This window comes from Onychomys torridus, chromosome 4 (genome assembly GCF_903995425.1).
Source record: "Onychomys torridus chromosome 4, mOncTor1.1, whole genome shotgun sequence".
In the NCBI taxonomy this organism is placed as follows: Eukaryota; Metazoa; Chordata; class Mammalia; order Rodentia; family Cricetidae; genus Onychomys; species Onychomys torridus.
In genome coordinates, this window is record NC_050446.1 from 135701652 (window position 1) to 135726071 (window position 24420).

General features: G+C 50.0%; 1 protein-coding gene across 3 annotated transcripts; it reads left to right on the forward strand.

Moving 5' to 3' along the window:
- The first annotated feature begins 25 nt into the window (after window positions 1-25).
- Ss18l1 (SS18L1 subunit of BAF chromatin remodeling complex) lies at window positions 26-24021 on the forward strand. 3 transcript variants are annotated; one of them, XM_036184195.1, is made up of 12 exons: window positions 417-2952; window positions 3066-3194; window positions 10514-10590; window positions 11388-11472; window positions 13069-13213; window positions 13794-13991; window positions 15717-15881; window positions 16188-16289; window positions 17252-17344; window positions 19997-20116; window positions 21100-21227; window positions 22624-24021. In XM_036184195.1, the coding sequence occupies exons 3-12, from the start codon at window positions 10514-10516 to the stop codon at window positions 22648-22650; spliced, it is 1140 nt and encodes a 379-aa protein (XP_036040088.1). In that variant the 5' UTR covers window positions 417-2952; window positions 3066-3194; the 3' UTR covers window positions 22651-24021. The 3 variants fall into 3 exon arrangements, with proteins under 3 accessions (XP_036040087.1, XP_036040088.1, XP_036040089.1); XM_036184194.1 differs by lacking the exons at window positions 417-2952; window positions 3066-3194 and adding an exon at window positions 26-375; XM_036184196.1 differs by lacking the exons at window positions 417-2952; window positions 3066-3194; window positions 10514-10590; window positions 11388-11472 and adding an exon at window positions 11475-11528.
- The last annotated feature ends 399 nt before the right edge of the window (window positions 24022-24420 follow it).

The window sequence follows — 24420 nt, forward strand, 5'->3', positions numbered from 1 at the left end:
GGGGCTGGGCGGGCGGTACCACCGACGCCCAGCACAGGGGGCGGCACGGCGGCGGCGGGCAGGACGCAGAGCGCAGGCCGGGCACCGGGGGCCTCCGCGCGGGGCCCAGCCCAGGAAGACAGTGGTTTAAGGCGCGGGGACGCGGGAGGCTCGGGCGCGCATTGGTGGCAAGCGGGCGGGCGAGCCCACGGCACGGCACACCCCCCGCGCCCCCGCCCCCGCGCTGCGGAGAATGGGCACCTCGGGCCGCGGGGCGCAGCCGGAGAATAAACCCCAATGATCACGGGCTGAGTCCGCGCCGCCACCATGTCCGTGGCCTTCGCGTCGGCGCGGCCGAGAGGCAAAGGGGAGGTCACACAGCAGACCATCCAGAAGGTGGGCAGGGCCGCGGGGGTGCGGAGTGAAGGTGGGCGCGGGGCGCGAACAAAGCCGGGGCATAGCCTAGCTGCCGGAGCCCTGATGGCGGCCCCGCGCGCCCCCAGGAGAGCCTGCGCCAACTTTGCGGGAGGCGCTTGCAGCGGGGGCCGGGCGGCCGCAGGGGGTGGCGACCCCGGAACGCGTCCCGCGGTGTCCTCAGAGAGCGCCCCTGGCAGCAAACGCAACAGTGCGGGACGCCGGGGCCCCGCGGCCCCTCCAGCCGGGGCGGGGGCTCGTCGCGCTCCGCTGACAGCCTTGGTGGCGACGGTCGCGCGCCTTTGCGCGCAGCTTGGCGAGTGGAGAGGGGGCGCGGACAGCCTGGAGGCGCGCCGCTGCGGCGAGCTGGCTGCTCTCGTGAGGTACTGCGGTGCCTGGCACAAAGGAACGCATTCAAAGTGTGCGTGCCATCCCCACGGCCCGCAGCGGTGTCCCGAGCTCGCTGCACGCGGTGGACCTCAGGCTAGCGCAGCCCCGCCCCTGCTCGGGTCACTGGGCATCGGCGAGCCTCGCCATCTGCACCCAGACTTAAGACAACGGAGGGAGGTTCGTCCTACATTCCCATCCTTTATTTCGGGCTACTGTTTTCCAGAGAAAGCATTTGCATGGGTTTGGGGACATCTCTCACAGAAGCTTTAAGTTTTGACGTGGACACTTCAGCTTTTTACTGGTTGTCCTTCAGTTCTGAACGTCTCCTATGCTCTGGCTTTTCTCAATTCGGGTTTCTTCTACAGAAGAGTGTCTGAATTCCCTTGAGCCAGTTAGGTCCCCCAAGGGCATTGGCCTCTTAGTCCCTCGTGACCAGAGAGGTTTGTGGGGATTTCCTCAGCTTGTCACTTGTTTCCCATGTCCTGCTCCTTAGGAATATAATGGTTGTCGCAATTGGCAAGCCCTAGCCAGCTTTGAGCAGGGAAGATTATTGGAACAGAGCAGAAATACAGGTTTTCAAGTGTGGGTTTTTTATCGACTTTATGAAAGCTGTGGGATGCCATGGTGTTCCAGGCACTGTTCAAGGCTTTATAGATCTTATCATACTCAGCTTTTTTCGAAGTGATTTAATGAAGGAAACTGAAGCTACAGAGGCGAAGTGGTAGAGCTAGTAGTGACCTTCCCGCGATGGCTCCAGGGGCTGCTGTGGCTGTGGCGGCAGGGTGGGAGCCTTGGTTGCTGGGAGGGAAGCACCACACATGGCTAGACTCAGCAGTATCCTGGCACTGTGGCTGTTGGAGCTTGAAAGTCACTGTTTTCAGATCAACCTTTGGCTTCAGCATTTATCCAGAATTTTGTAGCCACACCTGCTCATCAAAACTCCTCAGTTTCTCCAAGCTAAAGTAGGGACCACCCCAAACATCAGATCACAGAGAGGGGAAATTTGCTGACTTTGGTCCAGGGCAGAAACAGCCTGTGCATCTTTGGAAGTGGGTCTTCAATTCATGCTGTCAAGGGACTTGACTTGGTAAGGCCAGTGACCTATTTACTGCCTCTATATCCTTTACTGGGGAGCCTAGGAAGGCTTGAGGGGAATGTGTCATATACTTCCCATGTGTACTTTGACCTAGCTTGATGATGAACCACTGTAATCACATTCTGAAGCAGAGTAGAAGATGGCAGGTTTAAGGACAGCCTGAGGAGCTACATGGCAAGTTCAAGGGTAGCCCAAGCTATATAGCAAGACCCTGTATCAAAGCCAAGACCTAGGGATATAACTTAGTGATAGAACTCGTTTAGCGTTCACAAAGCCCTAAACTCCACCTCTAGTGCATGTACTCCGTGCACAGGCAGTGTGTGCTAACCTGCCCGTGTTAGGATCACTGGGGAAAGCCAGGGATTCCCGAGAGGAAGGGCAGATAGTGAAGGCAAAGGAAGTAACAGCTTGTTCCCAAGTCAACCTTCCAAGTCCCACACAAATGTCCTCCTGATCTTCTCTCCACAGCCCCAAGGCCACTATAGGACTTTGAGGTATTGTTTGTGGCATGTGAGTTATCATGGGACTGAGGTATTCATTGCTGGTCCCTAGTTTTGCATGGGACCTGGGTGCAGCTAGTACACCCTATGTACTGTTGAATCTGTGCTCTGCCTAAGCGGATGTATGAGTGTCCCAAAATTTTCCTAGATAGCAGTCTATATTCATTCACCTTGTTAGGGTGTGAAGGAATGGCTGCCTGCCTTCCTTCCTTCCTGCAGTCCTGAGGGAAGCTGCCTCATACCTCCTCAGCTTCTGATGGCTGCCACAACCTCTGGTGTCCTCGTCTGCAGAGAGGTCTCTGTTTTCCTTTTCCTGGATCTCCTTGTCTCTTTCTCTCCCTCTTAAAAGGGTAATAGTAACATTAATTTGTAGATGGCCCACTTTCCAAGTTTAGGTGTTCTGTGAGGTCAGGAAATTTGAGCAAGTCGTGAGTAGTCCTAGAGGTGGCCTGCATGGAGCAGGGAGTGAAGACCCGGAGTGGAGTGGAAGCCCGCAGAGCTGCCCTGACCTGGAGCAGGTGACCTTGTGACAGAGCACTAGCACCTGAGAGAGATGTACTCCGAGCTGCTTTGGTGAGGACAACTGGACGCCCCTGCTGTTTCACACAACAATTACACAATAGTATCTGTTGATGATTGTATTGGCTATTATTATTGTTTTGGTTTTTTTTTTTCCACATGCACAGGTGTACATTCCACAGTGTACATGTAGCAGTCAGAAGGACAACTTTGTGAAATCAGTTCCTTCTTCTTGTCCGTGGGTTCCAGGGGTTGAATTCTGGTCTCTAGGCTTGTACAGCCAATCCAGTCACAAGGTAATTTGGCCACTTGGAAAGTTAGAGCTGTCCCCACAGTGTTGAATGGCTTGTGGAAGTTAGTTTGCTATTTGAATGGCAGAATAATGACTCTTGGGTAGCTGTTCTTGACCAAGAGTCCTCCCGAAGGAGAGCACAGAGCCTCTCTTCCCATTCCCAGGATGGGGAAGGAATGATATCCCTTCGTTACTGTCTGGAGTCCACCTTGGTGTGAGGACAGTCCTTTGGTTTCTTTGCCTTCTGTCAGGCAAGGAACCACCCTGCATGGTTCTCAACCTAAGCCCTGTGTTCCTAGGATGGAGAGAAGCAGGAAAAGGGTTCTTTGGGAACCTGCTGCTCAGTGAAGCCAGACATCCCAGAGAAGGGATCTGTGGCCAAAGGCTGCTTGCCTTTATCTGTTCCCAAGGCTAAAGGGGAGAGGCACTTGGAACAGGATTCCGTGTCCCCTACCTGCTTACACCCCTCCCCTTTGTGAACCTTTGGAGAGAACACTTCTGCTGTTTGGTACATGGCACTCTGCCCTAGCATGTTCCTAGATTTCTGAGCCAGTGGGCTTGCATGGCACCTGTCTCTGTGCTTGGGGCCCAAGGGCCACTTCAGGAAGTCCCCAAACTACAGGTGAGGAATGTGTTGTGTCCAGCAGGTACAGTAAACACTAGGTCAGCTAGGTATGACCACCAGCAGATAAGTCATGGAACTGCTGTCTTGAGGCCTTAGAGCTTAGTGTGTGGCATGTAAAAGAGGAATTGAAGGCCTGGAAGTATGGATGGTGAGGGAGAGGGACTATGGGATGCTGTGTAGAACAGACTGTGGACAGGACCCAGTTGTGCTACTATTCAAATCATGCTGTTTTTAAGCATGTGTATGTAGGATCGGTCCTCTATGCTGATGCTGCAGGAGAGCAAGGCAGGGCTACTTGGGCTTCTTAGGCTCAAAGTCTCTTTCATCTGTTCTAGTTCCTGTGTGCTCTCTAGGCCTCAGTCTCCTGCTTTTAGAGTGAAGATGGTGCTGAGTTAAAGGCACTTGAGCATTAGAGAAGGGGCCAGGTTGTTTCAGTGACAAGAACTCTGTGGAAAATGGTAGAAAACTGTTTTAGAAGAATATTGCTTTAACTATGTAAAAATGTGTTGTATTATTTGTTTATGCTGCATTTGCTTAATTATGTAAAGATGTGTTGCTGTTTTACCTTGCCTGCCTAAGGCACCTGATTGGTCTAGTAAAAAAGGCTGGGCAGCCAATAGCTAGGCAGTAGAGGGATGGGCCAGGCTGGTGGGCAGAGAGAAGAAGGAGGAGGAGGAATCTGGGCTTGAGAGAAGGGAGAAGAGAATAAGGGAGATGCCCAAGGCCATCAAGGGAGCTGCTGGATGCAGAGTAAGACATACAGAATGAAATAAAGGTAAAAAGTCCTGAGGCAAAACATAGATGAAAAGAAACAGGCTAAAATAATCTATAAGAGCTAGCAAGAAACGAGCCTAAGCTAAGGCTGAGCATTCATACTTAATAAAAAGTCTCCATGTCTTTATTTGGGAGCTGGTTAGTGGCCCAAAAAAAGCCTGCTACAAAACTGGCCAGTCCAGAATCTTGTAATGGGCGTTTTCTGGCATGAAGTTCAGATTCATCCAAACATGCTGGGTTTTAATGCCATCTGTATCTTTTTCAGCATGAAAATTCTTATGGGTGCAGGATGATTTGGTTGTGCTGAGCTGTGCTAACTCAATTTTCTAAGGATCCAAAGATGTACAGGACCAGAACTGTCATGTGTGTTGTCTTAGGAATGTGGCAATATATTGTATCTGTGGTCAAGTATTTTGCTGTGTGTGTAGTCTGTGCAAACTGGATATACGTGGTAAACGTGGTTGTGAGACTACAAGGCTGTACCTCCCACGTGTCTTGCCTGCATGTGCTTTGGGGACTGCTTTGAAGCTCACACAGCTAATTCATGTCTTCTGCAGTGGGGTGACGTTCCAAGGTGTCTCGTTGGCTTCTAGCAGTAGGTCTGCAGCCCTCTCCTGGGAGTGTCGTTAGGTTCACGGACCTCTATAGTGGGCAGTGTCTCGGTTATTTTTCTCCTTGCCTGATAGGAAGCAACTTAAGAAGTAAAAGAGGCCATTTCTGCTTACAGTTTAAGGGTTCAGCCATGGTGGCAGGAGCTGGAGGCAGCTGGTCATATTGTCTCCATAGCCTGTTCAAGACACTTGTGAGCTCCCTGAGTGGGTGCTAGGAATTGAACTTAGGTCCTCTGCAAGATGAATATACCTTCGTAACCTCCGTGCCATCTCTCCAGCCCAATTGTTTTAGTTTGATTTTTGATCAGGTCTCACTGTGTGGCCTAGAACCCACTATGTAGACCAGGTTAGCCTTCAACATTTTTTTAAAGATTTATTTATTTATTACGCATATTTATCCCTGCAAGTCAGAAGAGGGCACCAGATCTCATTACAGATGGCTGTGAGCCACCATGTGGTTGCTGGGAATTGAACTCAGGACCTCTGGAAGAACAGCCAGTGCTCTTAACCTCTGAGCCATCTCTCCAGCCCTAGCCTTCAACTTTTGACACCCTTCCTGCCTCCCAAATGGTGGTATTACAGGCGCACACTACCATGCCCAGCTTTTGTTTTGTTTTCACTAATATTTTCCAAGAGCCTATTTTTGGGGTATGGGAGGGGGGCTCCCTGTGGTTTCTACTACATTTAGTATACCTGTGCATGGGTGCCATGGCAGAGGAAGGGAGTTCTGAGAACAATTTGTGGGAGTCAGTTCTCTGTAGTGTGATCCTAATTAGTCTTGATAATAAAAACCCAGAGTCAAATATCAGGGTAAAAGCTGAAAGGTCAGAGAAGCAAAGGAGCAGCCACAGTCACCTCTTACCTCTCCAAATCCTCAGACCAAAAAGGCCAGGATCCTGTCTGTGCCCTGCCTTGTCACTTTCTCTCTCTGCCCAGCCATATCACTTCCTGTCTCCTGTCTGTGCAGACCTCTATGGTTAACTAGTGGCTAGCTCCACCCTCTGATCTCCAGGCAAGCTTTATTTGTCAGAACACAAACAATCATAACAGTTCTCTTCTTCCACAGTGTGGGTCCGAGGGATTGAACTCATGTCGTGAGTTTGGTGGCATGTACCTTTACCTGTTGAATCATCTTCCCAGCCCCTGTGTTAATATTGTTTGTTTGTGTTATGTTTTGGTTTTTTGAGCAATATCTGTCTGTCTCTGCCTCATGAGTGTGAGATACCACCACCCTGCTTTTTTAAAAAGATTTATTTATTTATATATACGATTTATTTATCATGTATAATATATTTATTTATTTATTTATTTATTTGTCTGCATTTATGCCTGCATGCCAGAAAAGGGCATCAGATACCATCATAGAAGATTTTGAGTTGCCCTTTGGCTACTAGGAATTGAACTCAAGACCTCTGGAAGAGCAGCCAGTGCTGTTAACCACTGAGCCATCTCTCTAGCCCTGTTTTTTGTTTTTCAAGACAGGGTTTCTCTGTGTATTCCTGGCTGTCCTGGAACTCTGTAGACCAGGCTAGTCTCTAACTCACAGAGTTTTGCCAGCCTCTGCCTCCCAAGTGCTGGGATTAAGGTGTGTGCCACTACAACAGGCTGAAAGACATTTAAGGAATTGCTCAGCATCCTTAGTCATCAGGGAGATGCAAATCTGAGATACCATCTTACACCTGTCAGAATGGCTAAGATCAAAAGCACTGCAGACAGCTTATGTTGGAGAGGATGTAGAGCACGGGGAACACTCCTCCACTGTTGGTGGGAATGCAAACTTGTACAGCCACTGTGGAAATCAGTGTGGTGGTTTATCAGAAAATTGGGACTCAATCTTCCTCAAGACCCAACTATACCACTCTTGTGTTAATTTTAAATAGTCTTTTATCTTTCATCTGTATAGTAACTTGTTTCTGTAGTTGTGATTTGAATATAGGTGTTTTTTTTTTTTCTTTATAATCTTGGTTGCTCCAAGTATTGGCCATTTCGAAGCAGTATAGGAGATTGGACTGGACCAGACTGAAGTTCTACAGGTTACGCAGATAGATGGTCTACCCCTGAGTCTCGGCCTTTGGTATTAGTGTTTGCCCCTCAGACAACAGGCTTCCTCCATTGTAGCAGGAATCTTAACAGGTCTTATTAATAAAATCAAACCTGAGGCCAGTTATTGAGGTGAATGCTGGAAGATCAGAGAAGCAGAATAAGCCACAGTTTCCCCACCTCGCCAGTTCCTCAGCTGGTCTGTTCCCTCAGACTGCAAGCTTCTGAATCCTCATCCCAATGGCTCTTAGCTGAACTGTGCTGCTCCAAAGCCTGAATGCTAAACCAGCCAAATGCTTAACTAACTTAGTTCCTGGTCCTCACGCCTTATATATATTTCTACTTTCTGCTGTCACTCCCTGGGATTAAAGGCTGGATTTCTGGGATTAAAGGAGTATGTCACCATGCCTAGCTGTTTCTAAAGTGGCCTTGAACTCAGAGATCCACCTGGCTCTGCCTCCCAAGTGCTGGGATTAAAGGCGTGCATCACCACCGCCCAACTTCTGCTGTGGCTTACTCTTCCCATTTTCTAGCCACCATTTGTGGCTCTGTATCTAGTGGCTGTCTGTTCTCTGACCCCAGATAAGTTTATTTCGGGGAACACACAATATTTTGGGGGGAACACAATACCACACTCCATAGGCTGATGCTGGCCATCATGGGTTTGCCCTGTTGAGACTGGGCACAGGGTCGGAGGTTCTGTAGTCCTCACTGTGGGGTATTCTCTGCCTTCCTCCTTCCCATAGACACTCCCGGAGTTCCTTTCTCCCATCCCTGACAGGATGCAGTCAAGGAACAGTCCTACCTTGAGCCTCTTGGGACTTTCCCAGGATGGCTCTACATATAGCTGGTTGAGATCCAGTGCCTTGGTGACCGCAGTTCAGTTCTTTCCTATTTTTACTTATCTCTCTAAAGTCCACAACTGCCAGTTCATGTTCTGTTCTCACTTTCCTTGGAATTGTATACCATCCTTGTCCCCTGCAGGCAGATCTGTGAGGGTCTCAGCCTGTATCTGCGACCACATCCTGTCTTTCCTGTGAATGTTTGGTTTTGGTTTTGGTTTTTCAAGATAGGGTTTCTCTGTGTAACAGCCCTGGCTGTCCTAAAACTCACTCTGTTGACCACGCTGGCTTCAAATTCGCAGATATCTGTCTGCCTCAGGTGCCTCCTTAAGTGCTGGGATTAAAGATGTGTGCCACCATGCCCAACTTCCTCCAAAACAGGGTTTCTCTGTGTAACAGCCCTGGCTGTCCAGGAACTCGCTTTGTAGACCAGGCTGGCCTTGGACTCACAGAGATCCACCTGCTTCTGCTTCCTAAGTGCTTGCAATTAAAGGCATGCACCACTACTGCCCAGCTCCTGTAAATGGTTTTAAACTAAGCAAGCCAGCACCCCACAAAACAACACTTTGTTTGCTGTTTTGAGAAGGCATGGGCCAGAGATTTGGCTCAGCATTTAAGAGCGTGCACTGCTCTTGCGTGGCTCTAACTTCAGTTCCTAGCACCCTCATTGGGCAGCTCACAACCACTTGTAACTCCTCTAGGAGATCTAACACTCCTTTTCTGGCTTCTGTGGATACCTGAACACGTGTCTGTACACACCAGCACACAAGCAAACATATAAACACATAATTAAGAACAAAATCTTAAAACATGGTAACAGTTCAGTATTTCCTCATGTGTATAAATGCTAGGCATCGTGGAATGTGGCACTGTCCCACCTTGTGGCTAGACTGTAGTGTAGTGGTGCTGTCACTGACCTCTCTGTCTTCTTATGGCTGATGCTGACATCACATCCTAGGCATGCTGTGTGGGGGCTTATTTTGTGTCTTTGGAGCGAGCCATTCCTTGAGATTGGGGAGTCGAAGAAGAGGATGCTAGGAGCCTTGTGTGTGTGGAGGGGGGTGGGAGGGTGCATCAGAGGTTTGTTCTTCATGTAACCTGGAGAAAGTCCTTCCCTGAATGTTAGATCACTCTTACCAGCAGCTTCTGTGCGGCAGTGCCCCCTGGTGGGTATGGTGGGCACTGAGTTCAGGATAGGTTGTCACCTCGAGGACAGCAGAGACCACCCTGAAGTTGTGCAGGCTGAGGGGTGGTGTAGGATCTAGACTCAGGCAGGAAGCAGTTCAGGGACCCATGCTGCAAAGTAGAGGGAGGGGCAGCAGGCAGCCTAAAGGAACAGGCCAAGCGTGTGTTTCGGTGAAGGTAAGGGCCTGCCTGTTGTGAGCAATTGATCAGAGGCCCTGCGTGGCACAGGCTTCCTCCCTGGGGAAGACTGGTCACTTCAGGTCGAGAATGACTCAACACTACCTGCAGGTTGTCCTCTGCCCACTGGCTTGGCATACTTCTTCCTCTGTCCCCTTCCCACCTCTCCCTCGGCCTTTCTCTGTCAAATTGTAGAAGGCTCTTGTATACCATACCTGCCCATAAGCTTGGCGTGTCCCCTTCACTCCCAGGCATGCCCAGTGTCCCTGAAGTCCCACTCAGTGCTACCAGTCACTGAAGCCAGCACATGCTAGAGCATATGCACCAGCCCTGGGGTCTGTGGAGGTCAGGCCCTCGCATTACTGGGTTTGGGAAGAGTATTAGAATCTCCTACAGACATATCAGCACCTCCAAGACACCTTGGGAGCTCAGCCCAGTGCCTTCCAATCTTGCCACCTGTACAGTGTCTGACCAGTTCTGTATCTTTCTATAGCTGGTGGTTTGAGGACCAACTTCCCACTCTCTGAAACCGAGCTTCTAGCCTGTGCAACAGTCCTGGGAGCCCATGGTCCATCTCCAACATGTTCACGCCTGGCCATTCATTCACCCATCACTCAATGAGATTGTTTTCAAATGTAGACCCTATGTCACGTGTAAGACAGTCTGGAAACATTGCTGACCTCTGCAGACTGTGGCCTGGGCTTTCTGTGCCATTTCTTCTGTTGTGCTCAGGGCTGGAGGAGATCCAGAGGGATAAGGTTGTAGATCGGTTGTAGCCCATGGTTCCCTTGTAGGTTGCCTTGGTGTCTTGCCTACTCTGTGAATCTGTAGCGCCTCCTACTGGCCACGATGTCCCCTTGGCTTCCCTCACTGACCCAGGCTGAACATAGCCTACCAAGATATAAGCTGCCTCTTGTGCAGTGGTGATGTGAGGGTCTGTGGCACTCTCTAGGTAGGGGGTCTGGGACCTGGAGTGAGTGTCCCCAACATACTCCCCAAGGATCTTGGCATCCTAGGTGTGAACCAGCTGCTGTGTGACTGGCGTGTGCCCTGCTTCCCTCCCTTTCAGATGCTGGATGAGAACCACCATCTGATCCAGTGCATCCTGGACTACCAGAGCAAGGGCAAGACGGCCGAGTGCACTCAGTAAGTAACCATGCTAGCCCAAGACCCAGCCCTCGCTTGGTCTCTTTAACACTGCCTTCTCAGTGCTCTGGGAAGGTTTCCTTGGGTACAGACGGACGGACGGAGCAGAGGGAGCTCACATGTAATCCTGATGATACAAGTGTGGTGGGAACCCTCACTATTAGGGTTTGGGGTAAAGAGGGAAGGAGTTTCCACAGCCTCCACCCATGGGGCCAGTAGTAGACCCAACCAGGAGACAGCTTGTGACTCTGTGTGGGCAAAGTACCTCAGACCTCTGTCTCACCTCCATGAGGGGTCTTGAGTCTCCTGGGTATCAAGTGTGCATGGCCTGGGTCCCCACCTGGTGCACCTTGCTTGGTGAGGTGTGGGTCAGGGTCCTCAGTCCCCTGATCCCTTCCTGTTTCCTTATAGGGCTCTTCAGGCTATCGACTGCTGTGGAGTTAGCTTGATGTCTGACTTTGGAGCAGGGCTCTGTTCCTTGTCTTCCTCTGTCTTCTTTAGGCCTCTCCTCCTTTTCTATTGACCTAGTACCACCTCCCTCTTGGCTCATATCTCAGGGTCTTCCCAAGGCTCAGTCATGGAACAGGAGCCTGCTTGGGACTTGGCTGGACCTGTTCCCTGCCTACCCCTTCCTGGACGGTGGAGAGCTGCAGCTGCCTATTTCCAGCCTGGCCTGAGTGTCCTTGGGCCAGTGTCCTGCTGGAGCCTGGCCGGAGGTCAAGGCTCACTTGGGTAGACTTTGCTTCCACCTTGGGCGTGGCAGCTTGTCCTGCTTCACCTTCATGCTTCTCGCACAGGTACCAGCAGATCCTGCACCGGAACCTGGTCTACCTGGCCACGATAGCAGACTCCAACCAGAACATGCAGTCGTTGCTTCCTGCGGTAGGTGCCGCGGCCGGTTCTGGGTGTGTCATCTCAGGCTGAGTGTGTCATCTCAGGTAGGCAGGCGACCAATAGCAGCCCAGTACTGTTAGGCATCAGAAATTAGGGGTTCTGAAAACACCCCCATCACATGACTAGACAGGTAGAATTGGGTCTTTGACTGCTTAGTGTGGGGAAGCAACCCCAGAACCAGCCCTAGGAATGTTATCAGTGTCATGATGGACAGGAGGGGGCTTTTCACCTTTATTATAACACTTCTTTTTGCTTTCTGTTTTTGTGGTGCTGAGGCTTGAATGCCGGGCTTCATACATTGTAAGCCCCTCCAAATGGTGTGAGTGGTTCCAGTGCATGTGAGTGCATTACCAGGACTTTAAAAAAAAAATCTTTCTTGGTGCACGCCTTTAATCCCAGCACTTGGAAGGTTGAGGTAGTAGGACTGCTGTCAGCTTAAAGCTGGACTGGGCCTATATTGAGTGCCAAGCTAGCTAAAGCTACAGAGTATGAACCCTGGCTTAAAAATAAAAGAAAGAGCCGGGCAGTGGCGGCACACGCCTTTAATCCCAGCACTGGGGAGGCAGAGCCAGGCGGATCTTTGTGAGTTCGAGGCCAGCCTGGTCTACAGAGTGAGTTTCTGAACAGCCAGGGCTGTTACACAGAGAAACCCTGTCTCGAAACACCAAAAAGAAAGTTGAAAAAATCTCCAGTGTAGCCATGTTCCAGATGTTAGCATAAGTATTTTACTGTCTGTTTGATCTCTGTAAATTCATTTTCCCATAATTAAACTTTTACTGTGAAGTTGGATCGTGTGCCTGTGGCCAAGTGAGGTAAATGACCAAAAGAAGGAGCCACCCCAGGATGACCACGGCTGACTAGGTGCAAGACCTGTTATCAGGAATGGCTCACCCCTGATACCATTGTTCCCTGGGAAAGTGGGGGCATTATAAGTGGCATTATACCTTGGTTGGCTATGATGTCGATCGGGTGCTTCTGCAGACACCAGCTCATTTTCTCATTTTCAGTACTGGGGGTTGAACCTGGAGCTTTGTGCATATGAAGCCATATCCTCAGTTGTCTTTTACTTCTTAAAAATAAGTTTTAGTTTTAGGATCTAACTATTTTGCCCAGACTGAACTTGGACTCACTCTGTAGGCAAACCTTGAACTTGGCCATCCTCCTGCCTCCACCTCTTGGCTGAGATTATAGGGCTGCAGCACCAGGCCTGGTTGGGGGGCCTCCCTTTCTTGGCTAGGTACAGATAGCATGTGTGCGCAAACCTTTGGAACCACTGTTTGGTCTAGGGAAGGAGCCACCTCCTTTCTACACCTTATGTTTAACTGAGGGAATGGAGGATGAGAGGGGAGGGGACACAGGAAATAAAAGTGCAGGAAGCCAGCTTGTGCAGTGCCTGGGTTGTTGATGAGATGTGGACAGAGACACTTGACCAACTGATTTATGTTCTGAATGTCTTGTTTGGTCTCTGTCTTAGCCTAGTACCCCTGCTGGCAGGTAGCAGTGCAATTCTTATGTCCCTGGGGTGGCTCTTGGTGCCTGTTCTCTGAGTTAATGGTCCTATCCCAACCTTCCTGTTGTCTACAGCCACCAACACAGAACATGAACCTGGGCCCGGGAGCACTGAGTCAGAGTGGTTCCAGCCAGGGCCTGCATCCCCAGGGCAGCCTCAGCGATGCCATCAGCACAGGCCTGCCCCCTGCCTCCCTCATGCAGGGCCAGATCGGTAACGGTGAGCAGGTTTGCTGCAGCAGTGTCATCAAGGTAGCCATAGGTGGCTGGCTACAGTGACAGCCCACACCCAGCAGAGCCTGGCCTGTGCCCACCTCTGTCCCACTGTCCTGGCCACAGGGACTCTGCTAAGCCTAAGTGTATGTAGTGGTTGAATAAATATGCAGAGGGCATCAAGCTGACTTCAAGTGCCCAGTTCTGCTTGACTCTGTCCACTTAATGTACAGACATGTGCTTCTGCGTGGATTCCCTAGAATGAAGGTGTGGGTGGTGGTGGTGGTGGTGATGGTGGTGGTGGTGGTGCTGCTGGTGATGCTGCTGCTGCTGCTGCTGCTGCTGCTGCTGCTGCTGCTGCTGCTTTTGCTACAGTATAGAATTAATAATTATATTATTAATAATAATTATGGGGGCTCTCAGTAACCATGACACATGGTGTGTGTCTATTCATTAATCACTTACTTCATTAGTGTGACTGACCAGGGATTAACTTCTTCCTCAAAAAGGGAACTTGGGTGTCTTTACCTTGAGGTGGCTACCTGGCCTTCAGTGCCTGAGGCTCCCTTTCCTACCCCTCCTGGCAGGTCCAAACCACGTGTCCATGCAGCAGACGGCCCAGAGCACACTGCCCACAACCTCCATGAGCATGTCAGGCAGTGGTCATGGTACTGGGCCTGGCTATAGCCACTCGGGACCCACCTCACAGAGTGTTCCCATGCAAGGCCAAGGAGCCATCAGCAACTACGTATCTCGGACCAACATCAACATGCAGTCTAATCCAGGTACTGCCCCTCCACCTGGCCCCACAACCCTGGCCAGCTCCTAAACCCTAGCAGAATGAGGCAGCTTGTCTGTGTGGCCCCTAAGGGGCAGCCCTCCTGGTGGGTGCTGTGACTCTTTCCTAGGTGTTTCTACCAGCCCAGGTATGTGGTTACACAGTGACTCAGCCCTGAGTGGTTTCTCAGAGGACTCAGGAATTCCAAGGAAAGGGTACCGTTGGACTTGGAAGAACAGTGGTCTCAGATGAGGTATAGCAGTTTCCCACACAGGGGATCCCTGGTAAAATCCAGAAGTAGAAAAGATGAAGGGTCACAAATGCTAAGCTGGAGGTCCAGGCCTTTCAGCAGAGCAGCAGCCCCAGATCTAGGCTGTCTGTGATGGTGGGTGCTGATCATGAAGTACCTGGGACATGGCAGGTCCCAATCTAGATGTTCTCTGAGCATCAGAGACAGAGGCTTCAGAGGAATGTTACAAAACAAGATGGAGTGTCTCCTAGTCTCTTCTTTTCCTTTTTTGTTTTTTTGTTTTTGTTTTGTTTTGTTTTTGTTTTTGTTTTTCAAGACAGTGTCTCTCTCTGTAGCTCTGGCTGTCCTGGAACTCACTTTGTAGATTAGGCTGGCTTCAAACTCACAGAGATCCATCTGCCTCCTCTGCCTCCAAAGTGCTGGGATTAAAGGCGTGTACCACTATCGCCTGGCTTCTCCTAGTGTTTTCTATGATCATAACACTGCAGACACATTATTTTTGCAAACATGTTGTTAGAGTGTTTATTGAAGATCGCTTCACTGTTTTGGTTTTTCAAGAGAGGGTTTTTCTGGGTAGTCCTGGCTGTCCTAGAACTCGCTCTGTAGACCAGGCTGGTCTCGAACTCACAGAGTGCCGGGATTAAAGGCGTGTACCACTGCCGCCCTGCTTGCTTTGCTTTTTTCAACGTGATACTAGAAGCTTTTCTTTTTTTTCTTTCTCCCTTTTTTCCCCCAGTGCTGGGGACTGAACACGGGGCCTCATGCATATAAGGCAAGTGCTATGCTAGTGAGCTACATCCCTCACTAAATTGCCTTGGCTGGCTTTGAACTTGGAATCTTCTTTCCTCCATCTCCTGAGTAGCCAGGGTGACAGCCTGGTCCTCCACCAGGCCTGGCTTCCCTCACTAAATTGCCTTGGCTGGCTTTGAACTTGGAATCTTCTTTCCTCCATCTCCTGAGTAGCCAGGGTGACAGCCTGGTCCTCCACCAGGCCTGGCTTTCTACAGACTCTAAAACAAATGGGTCCTGTTTCACTTCTGTTGGGTAGTGCTTTCCCTGAGTTCCGAGCAGTGTGAGGACAGGCCAGCAGACAGGCAGGTGCAGTCTACAGTAGCTGTAGGGCCACTGCTTAAGAAGTGAGGAAAGGACACTGACTCCTTCAAGACAAGTTCTAGGAACAAGGAAGGACAGGATTCTAGTCGGGAGCTGTGGGCCCTGAGAACCCACATTGTCTTGCCCGTTGCCTCTTTCCTGTGTTAGCCAAACGTGAGTACTAACAGCTGAGGTCTGGCCTCTTGCCCTCATGCCAGGGCATAGATGCAGCTCACATTGTAGAGGTATAACTTGGAATCCAAAAGCTTCGTCTCATGTGAACATGGGAAATGATGATGGAGTATCATTAGGAGGGCGTGAGGCTTGCTGGAGAAAGAGCCCCCCCCCACTTTCTCAGGCTTATTTTGGGGTCTCTGTCTCATCACACAGTCTCCATGATGCACCAGCAGGCAGCCACGTCCCACTACAACTCAGCACAGGGCGGGAGCCAGCATTACCAGGGCCAGGCGCCCATTGCCATGATGGGCCAGGGTGGCCAAGGGAGCAGCATGATGGGACAGCGGCCCATGGCACCCTACCGACCCTCCCAGCAAGGTAAGGCTGAGGCCTACTTCAGCCCATGGTGAAGAGCCCATGGTCTGTCTCCCCAAAAGCGCCATAATGTTTGTTCCATGACATGAGCAAGGATGCTTGGCCTACAGGTGCAATGTGAACCGAGTGAGTATCTGCTAGCCCAGGGAGCAGAGGTTGGGGGCTGGAGGACAGGTGGTTGTGGCTCCGATTCCAGAGTATTTGGGTAGCTGGGTTAAGAGGAGAGGGAGGATTGGTGTTTGAATGGTCCTGGGTGTGTTCCTCCCACCACTGCCTGCTGGTCCTGAGTGTCTGCTCACATCCCCACAGGCTCCTCCCAGCAGTACCTAGGCCAGGAGGAGTACTACAGTGAACAGTACAGCCACAGCCAGGGTGCTGCAGAGCCTATGAGTCAACAGTACTACCCAGACGGTAAGACATGCTGCCGGCAACTCCGTGTTGATCTGCTCTTCAGACCTAACACCCTTGTGTCCTGCCAGCAAAGCATCCCAAGTCCCCTCAGCTTGAGCACATTGGGGTGTGACTGAAGCTGGTCTCTGACAAGAATATCTTCTGCCTTAGGACACCATCCACCTCTTTGGTTTTTTTTCTGCTTCCCTTTCCCAGAAGGTAGCAGGAGTCTGAACTGGGTAGAGCCACCCATTACTGACAGGTGTGTTTATCATGGTGGGTCCTAATGTCCAGCCTCCTGCCCTCACTGGTGCAGACTGTCACCTTTAAGTAGATCTGTGAAAGTGGCACTTAGAGTGATCTTAAATGCTCGGCGTGGCAGCCCATGCCTATATTCCCAGCTCTCAGGTGGCTGAAGCAGGAAGATTAAGAATTTGAAGCCAGCCTGGGCTACAACAGGAGACCCTGTCTCAATAAATATCTATCTTAAATAAATATTTTGAGAGAGAACAGTGGAATTCTCTGGGAGAACTCCTAGCCAGAGCCCTGGTGTAAGCCATAGCATGAGATAGGTGCATGTCGGATTGGGGAATAAGAGCAGGCTAGGTGGCTGAGACAAGTCTTGTAGCAAGCTGTGACGCCTGGTGTGAGATGGTAGCATGTTCCAGAGGCCTTTTCATGGTCACAGCACCACTACCCAGGAAGCCCCAGAAGTTGGACAGATATGGGAGAGAGCAGCCAGTGCTGTCAAGAAGGCTTGATTCTCTCTACAATTTGGAGCAGCCTCACGGTGACGGTGATGTCTGCATTTGAGAAGGGGGAGGGGGGCAAGCAGACAGACAGAACAGAGAGGCTTAGAGAGGTGGGCTCAGCCAGTTCTGCCTCATCCCCTGGCCTGAACTCACTGCTGCAGAGCCCAGTTGTCCCCCAGGACCTAGGCAAGGAGACAACTCTGTTGACAGGAAGTCCCCTGTTTCTTGCAGGCCACGGCGACTACGCCTACCAGCAATCGTCATACACAGAGCAGAGCTACGACCGCTCATTTGAGGATTCCACACAGCACTACTATGAGGGGGGTAAGGAGATTGGTGGGGATGCATGCTGTGCCCCCGTGTGTAACACGGCACAGGCACAGCAGTTGATACTACAATCCTAGAGCCAGCGGTGCTGGCCCCCAGACAGTCACCCAAGTCACTGATGGCAATAGATAGCTGGTGTAGGTTTGTGAGGTTGTGTTTGCCAGGCTCTGCACTGGGACTTCTCTTCGCTTGTATGTTTAGGAAACAGGACAGGGTTTGTCTGACCGTACTGGAGGTGTTGCTGCTGGGAGACAAACGCTGCCATCCCTCCAGCCGAGTGGCCTGTGGGCCAGTGGGTGTGCTTCTATAAGGGGCTTGTGTCCTCAGCATGGAGAGACCCTTGGTGGTGCTGTAGGAATGGGGGAGAGGGACAGCTGTAGCACGAATCTTAAAGAGTCTTATTAATAAAAACAAACCTGGAGCTGGGTATTGGGGGAACACTGGAAGATCAGAGAAGCAGAACAAGCCACAGCTTCCTCACCTTGCCAATTCCTCAGCTGATCCTGTTTCCTCAGACTGGATGCTTCTGAGTTCTCATCCAGAATGAATCTCAGCTGAACTGTTGCTCAAAAGCCTAAAAGCTTAACTAGCCTCTAGTTCCTCATCCTCACGCCTTAAATATCTTTTTGCTTCGTGACATCACTTCCTGTGATTAAAGGCTCTTGTTACCACGCCTAGCTGTTCCAGTGTGACTTTGAACTCACAGAGATCCAGACGGATCTCTGCCTCTGGAATGCTAGGATTAAAGGTGTGAGTGCCACCATTTTCTGGCCTCTATATCTAGTAGCTGTTCTGTTCTCTGACCCCAGATGAGTTTATTAGGGTGCACAATATTTTGGGGAACACAATACCACCACAGACAGCTGTGTGTCCATCTATGTGGTGTAAATATGCCCATCCTGGCAGACAGGCGTCACCCATGGGATACCACAGAATGGGAAGAGGAGATACACAGGTCCTAAGCAGGTTGAGAGTCAGAATCACAGGACTTAGCAAACATATATTCAAATTAATTATTAAAAAAAGGATTTATTTCTGTCCTTTATTTATGTGTTGTATGTACATACTCATTCCCCCTCTCAGGTGGTATTCTTAGAGACTACAAGAGGGTGCTGTAGCTCCTGGAGTTGGAGTCACAGGTGGTTGTGAAACACCTAATGGTATTCTGGGAACCAAACTTGGGTCTTCTGGAAGAGTAGCCATGCACTCTTAAACATCTGAGTCATCGATCCTGAAATACTTCTTAATAATTGACTTTTAATATCTTAGAGTAACTGTAAGAAAGAAACACAGAGAGGTGTCTGTGTATAATATACTGACATACAGTCTGTACTGATTGAGCCCACAGTTTTAAGACTTCTACCTGCCTGGTCACAACTTCAGACTTGATTGTAAGCAGAAGTATCTATTCCACCAACAACTTCCAAATACCCAGCAGCCACTTCCCAAATTACCACACAGATGCTTATGTGAATTATAACTGCTGGGCCATTAGCTCAGACTTATTACTGACTAGCTCTTACACTTGTTAACCCATAATTCTTATCTATGTTTAGCCATGTGGCTTGGTACCTTTTCTCAGTTCGACATTCTCATCTTGCTTCCTCTGTGTCTGGCTGGTGACTCCTGACTCCTGCCCTTCCCCTTCCCAGCATTCTTAGTTTGGTTGCCTCACCTATGCTTCCTGCCTGGCTACTGGCCAGTCAGCATTTTTATACCAATTCGAGTGACAGTCTTTACAGTGTACAAGAGCATTATCCCACAGCACTTGGTTTTCACCGTCTGCATTCATTTTCCTGTTTTATTCCTTCAGAACCAAACACACAGTAGGTGTGGCAATGCCCTCAGTCCTCTACCGTGCCTGCTTGTTGATGTCCGACCTCCAAGGCCGCAAAGATGGAATAGCAGCAGGGCAGCTTGAAGCATCAGGCCTTCACCGCCTCCTAGCTCCGGAGGCCTGAGAGCTCAGACCCACTTTCTGCCAGCTCAGGGCGGGTCTGCTGCAGGCCTCTCCACCTGCATTGTCCTGTGGCCTCTGTGCATCGGCTCACGTTTCCCTCACTTCACACAGACCCATCCCTAGCCTCCACTGAAGGGATCCTTTGGGGCTGTGTCCTACGTCTCTTGTTGCTGGGATAAAACATCCAACCAGGCGGCTTAAGGAATGGCTGGCTTTGGCTCATAGTTTGAAGGACAGTCCACGGTGGAGGGAGCCTGAGGCAGCTGGTCACATGGTTTCTGCAGTCAGGAAGCCAAGAGGGATGAACGCTGGTGCTCAGCTCACTTTGTCCTCTCTATTCAGTCTGGGGCCCTAGTCCCTGACATGGTGCCACCACATTCACTTAAAGTTTTCAAGAAACCCCTTCATAGACGCGCTCAGGTGTGTCTCCTGGGTGGTTCTGAATCCAGTCACATTGACAATTAGGATCAACCATGTGGAGTAGAACCTGATAGTCCAGTGCACGGTACTGTTGTTAGCCTTTATCTTAGCAGCTATATCACCCATTGTATTATCTGGCTTTTCATTTGTATCTTACAAAAAGACAAAAAAATGTAATATGATATTTCCACATTGTGGAGACATACCACCTCTGGAGACAGGAGCCTTGTGCAGAGCCCAGAAGTGAGACTGTGCCCCTCTTCCTTCAGGAAACTCCCAGTACAGTCAGCAGCAGACTGGGTACCAGCAGGGCTCAGCGCAGCAGCAGACCTACTCCCAGCAGCAGTACCCCAACCAGCAGAGCTACCCGGGGCAGCAGCAAGGCTACGGTAAGAAGGACAGCGTGTCTTCTCACAGAGGACCCTCTGGAGCCTGCTGCCTGCTGCATGCATTGTAGTGTTGTCGTTCAGGCAGAGGTTTAGTAAGCATATTTTGGCACAGATGTTAGTTTCTGGAGAGGTTGGGGGATTGTGCACAGGGTTCCCATGTACCCAGTACCCTGCCTTCCTGTGTCTAAGATCATCAGCTACACCAGTACAGTGGTTACAATTCAGAAGCCAGCAGTGGGGCTGGAGAGATGGCTCGGCTGTTAAGAACACTTAATTTTCTTGCAAAGGATCTGTATTTGGTTCTCAGCACCCATATGGTAGCTTCCAACTGACTGAAACTCCGGTGCCAGGGGAGATCTGACTCCTCTCTTCTGGCCTCTGCTTGATGCATGTGGTGTGTAGACATGCATGCAGGAAGAAAGAAAAACAGCATTGGGCAGTAGCTTACAGGCTACAGCCTTGTAGCATTGAAAGCCTGCCTAGTGTTCCATGGTAGAGTCCTGCCATCTGTGATGATATGTGTTCAGTCCCCAGTACCACACACACACACACACACACACACACACACACACACACACACACACACACAAAGATGTTGTGCTTTATCAATCCTTTCCTGAGCCTTCAACTTAGTTTTCATAGGAAGTGTGACATTTCTTTTCTGCCTGAGTTTAAGGTTGTGCTTTACTCTGTCCACCATAACTGACTCCAGCTGGTTCTGGAGTAGCCCTTTACCCAGTTCTGCAAGGTGGCAGCCCCAGTGTGCTGGGACAGACCCTCAGTTTCCTGGGACAGTCCCTCAGTGTCCTGTATGTATGGCCATAGTCCCAAGTCCTCACAGGACTGTCAGAGATGGCAAGCTGAGTTGTAACACTCTTGTAGTACAGGCTTTACCCACCAAAGGATAGGTACCTGGCGTCTGGATGTTCACAAGCTTGGAAAGCTGGTCGTGGCTGGCCTGACAGCCTCTGCTGTCTTCACAGGCCCTGCCCAGGGAGCCCCCTCACAGTACTCGAGCTACCAGCAAGGCCAAGGTCAACAGTATGGAAGCTACAGAGCCTCGCAGACGGGACCTTCTGCCCAGCAGCAGCGGCCTTATGGCTATGAGCAGGCAAGCTTTCTGGATGTTTCTGAAAGTACTGTCTGCCAAGTGTCATGTGAGGCATGGCAAGGATCTCTCTTACGTTCCTGAGGAATAATAGGAGGGACCAATTAGCTTCCAGGACAGCAGCAGTGTGCAGCCACTGGGGCTACAGTTGCTAGGATGGTCTTGACGACACAGATACCTCTTTCCCAGAGGCCAAAAAAGAAACATCTCAAGAGTTTGTGGACCAACAAGGGGCGGGCTGACTCAGTTGTGGGCTGAATGGTCATGACTACACTTGCCTCCAGAGAGGTCACAGTAGGGACATCTCAGGGAAAAGTGTCCTCACTTCAGACCTTTAATATACAGCCTGTGAGAATTTCAGCTGTGGGTTTCAAGGTCCCAACCCAGTCAGTTGGCTGATGGACCCACGCAAGTACACAGCAAGCTTTTCTTGTGTACACATGGTAGCTCCCAACTGACTGAGGTTTTCTAGTGTCCCTGGCCACTACCCATAGATGCCAGTCTCTCCCCAACTCTATTCCCCAGTTTTGAGGATTAGAAATAGCTCCAGACACCACTATAATTCCCTGCGGGAAGAACTAGCTGGGCTGAGGGTAACCAATTAACTAACACTGAGTAGACTTACTCTATGCAATTGTACTCAGGGCCTCATGTGCCCTCTGCTTCATCTGCCTGGGTTCAGGCCCTGGAGACCCATCAGACTGGCTCTGCATTGACTCTTCACTGCAGGCTCCCAGGAGCCGTTCTTAGCAGAAAGGAAGCTGGGGTGGGGTTGAGTGCCTGTGTCCTTCAGGACAACAGTCTTCCAGCAGAGTCTTCCTCTGGGTGCGGGATTTGGTTAGCTTCTGACCCTGCAGTCATGCTGATTCAAGCTCCAATTCTCTCTTCTTCAGATTTGCATTGACTGATTCTGTTAACCAGGTCACTCTGACCATTTCCTAAAAGTGAAGGCTGGTGCTGGCACCAGCCTTGCTGCCCTGTCAGTCACCGGAAGGAGCTCAGGGCACAGGACTTCCTTCCTGGAGGGTTGGTGTGATGTCTGCTTAGGCACATGGCTAGGTCCTACCTCCCAGAGAGCCCAGTGCATCGCTGAGAGCACACTGCTGTCTTCACAGGCACTGCCTGCGAGTAGAGCTGATAAAAATAAGTCAGGTCAAATCAATGATTGTCAGAGCGGGGGAGTAAGGAGGAGTGACTGTCGGGCTGAAATAGGACATTCTGGATCAGAGAGGTGCTGCCTCTCACTCTGGATTTTGACAGACTGTTAGCTACTTGCTTCTGTGGTCACTTTCCACCCATGATCCAGGGTTCTGGCTATGGGAAGAAGCTTCCTGTCATTTGAGTGTAGACCCTGCCACCCAGGACTGGGGGGTGTAATCTATGTCTTCTTCTCTTTCAGGGCCAGTATGGAAATTACCAGCAATAAGGGACAAGCGTTGTCTTTGGACCCTTCATGGTAGTATGTTCTGGACAAGCCAGTGGCAGTTCTGCTGAGTCATGACATGTTGGTCACCCTGCGCCCAATGCCATGTCTGCATGTGAAGCAGGCTCATTTCATGCTGGGTATGATGCCAGGCGTGCACTACTGGCTGTGATGGCGTGACGTATTTGGTGCTGTGTAAAGTATTGTATATCGATATGATGGAGAGGTTGTCCTGTTTGTGTCCCTCACCCCCTCCTCAACGTTCTTAGCTAGCTTTGGGGGTCATCCTGCCATCACATGTTCTGTGGCCAGTGATGAGACAATATCTAAAAGACACCATGGTCTGTGTCACTGTGAACAGACCCAGTGTGCCCTCTCTCACCACTGTTGCAGAGTGGACTGTAAATGTTTCTTTAACTGGCTGCCCATAGCTTGACACACATGTACCACCCTGGATGGCCATCTTCCTGTGCCTAGATGAGGCCTGGGGACACCTTCTGTGTCTTGGGCTAGTTTCTTGTATCATTATAACAAAGAAAATGTGCTTCATGTGAAGAGACCATGGGCTGTCCTCTCCAGAACTCACCCACTGCCTGTCTCTCCACTCCCTGTGATCCCAAAAATGTGTCTTTATATTAGACAATGAAGAAGGGACAGTGACTATATTCTGTGGAAATGTGTCCATAAGGGCGGTGTGAGAGTAACCTAACCTAGGGAAGGCAGTGTTGCGCAGAGCAAGGCTCACTGTCTGCCAGCTGCGTTGTGAGCAGTGTGGCTTTGGCCCTTGTTTATGTAATGTCATGTCAAGGATTTGAGTATGCCCAGTCCTAAACTTAAAGAGAATTGGAAGTACCAAATGCTAAGTTTTACAAGTTCAGATTGTCAAGCAAGCGTTCCTTTGCATTTAGGGAAATCTGAAATCCACACCGTATTTTTAACAAATCAAAATAACTTTATTATGTTATTTTAAATGAAAAGTACAAGTTTTATATAGTGGAATTTAGTGATATTTTTTTTCTTTTTTTTTTTTTTTCATTACATCCCTAGAATGTTCAATCTCATTTTAATTCTATATAAAACATGAGAGACAGCTTTTTTGGAAAGGTACAGTCAGATGATGAAAATACCACATATAATGTAGCACTGGCATTTCTCAGCCTTTATTTGGACAATAATAATCATGTTACTATGAAAGCGGCGTGGGGGGGGGGGGAGGCCTTCAGGATAAGTGCTGGTGTAATTCTAAGAATAACCAAGAAGATACAAAAAAAAACAAAAACAAAAACCCCAAGGATCCAGGGCCTGGTGCATCAGGCCTAACCAGCTTTTGTTTTGTGCTTTTAGACGAGGTCTTGAGTAGCCCAGACTGGCCTCAAACTCACTGTATAGCTAAGGCTGACCTTAAGTTCATGATCCCCCTGCCTCCACTTCCCAAGTCCTGAGACTGCAGACATGCACCACACCTGGCTCTACTGTTGATAGTTTCTAAAATATGAAACTTACCAATATGAAACTCACCTGTAGTTCAGTGGGTGAGGATGTATAAGGCACTTTTGTGGGTTTTACTTGAATTAATCTTGACAGTCTTGCTGGAAAAAACAGAGCAAGGACTATTTCACTTACAGGGCTAGACTGAAGGACTTGTCTGTGTTGGCTACAGTCCTGTTCTCCCCTCTCCTATAGAACTGATACCAACAAATGCAGGCATGTATGTCTTGTAGGCATAGGGTTTAGGAAACCCTTAACACTGGCAAGGGCTGACCATGTGACGGT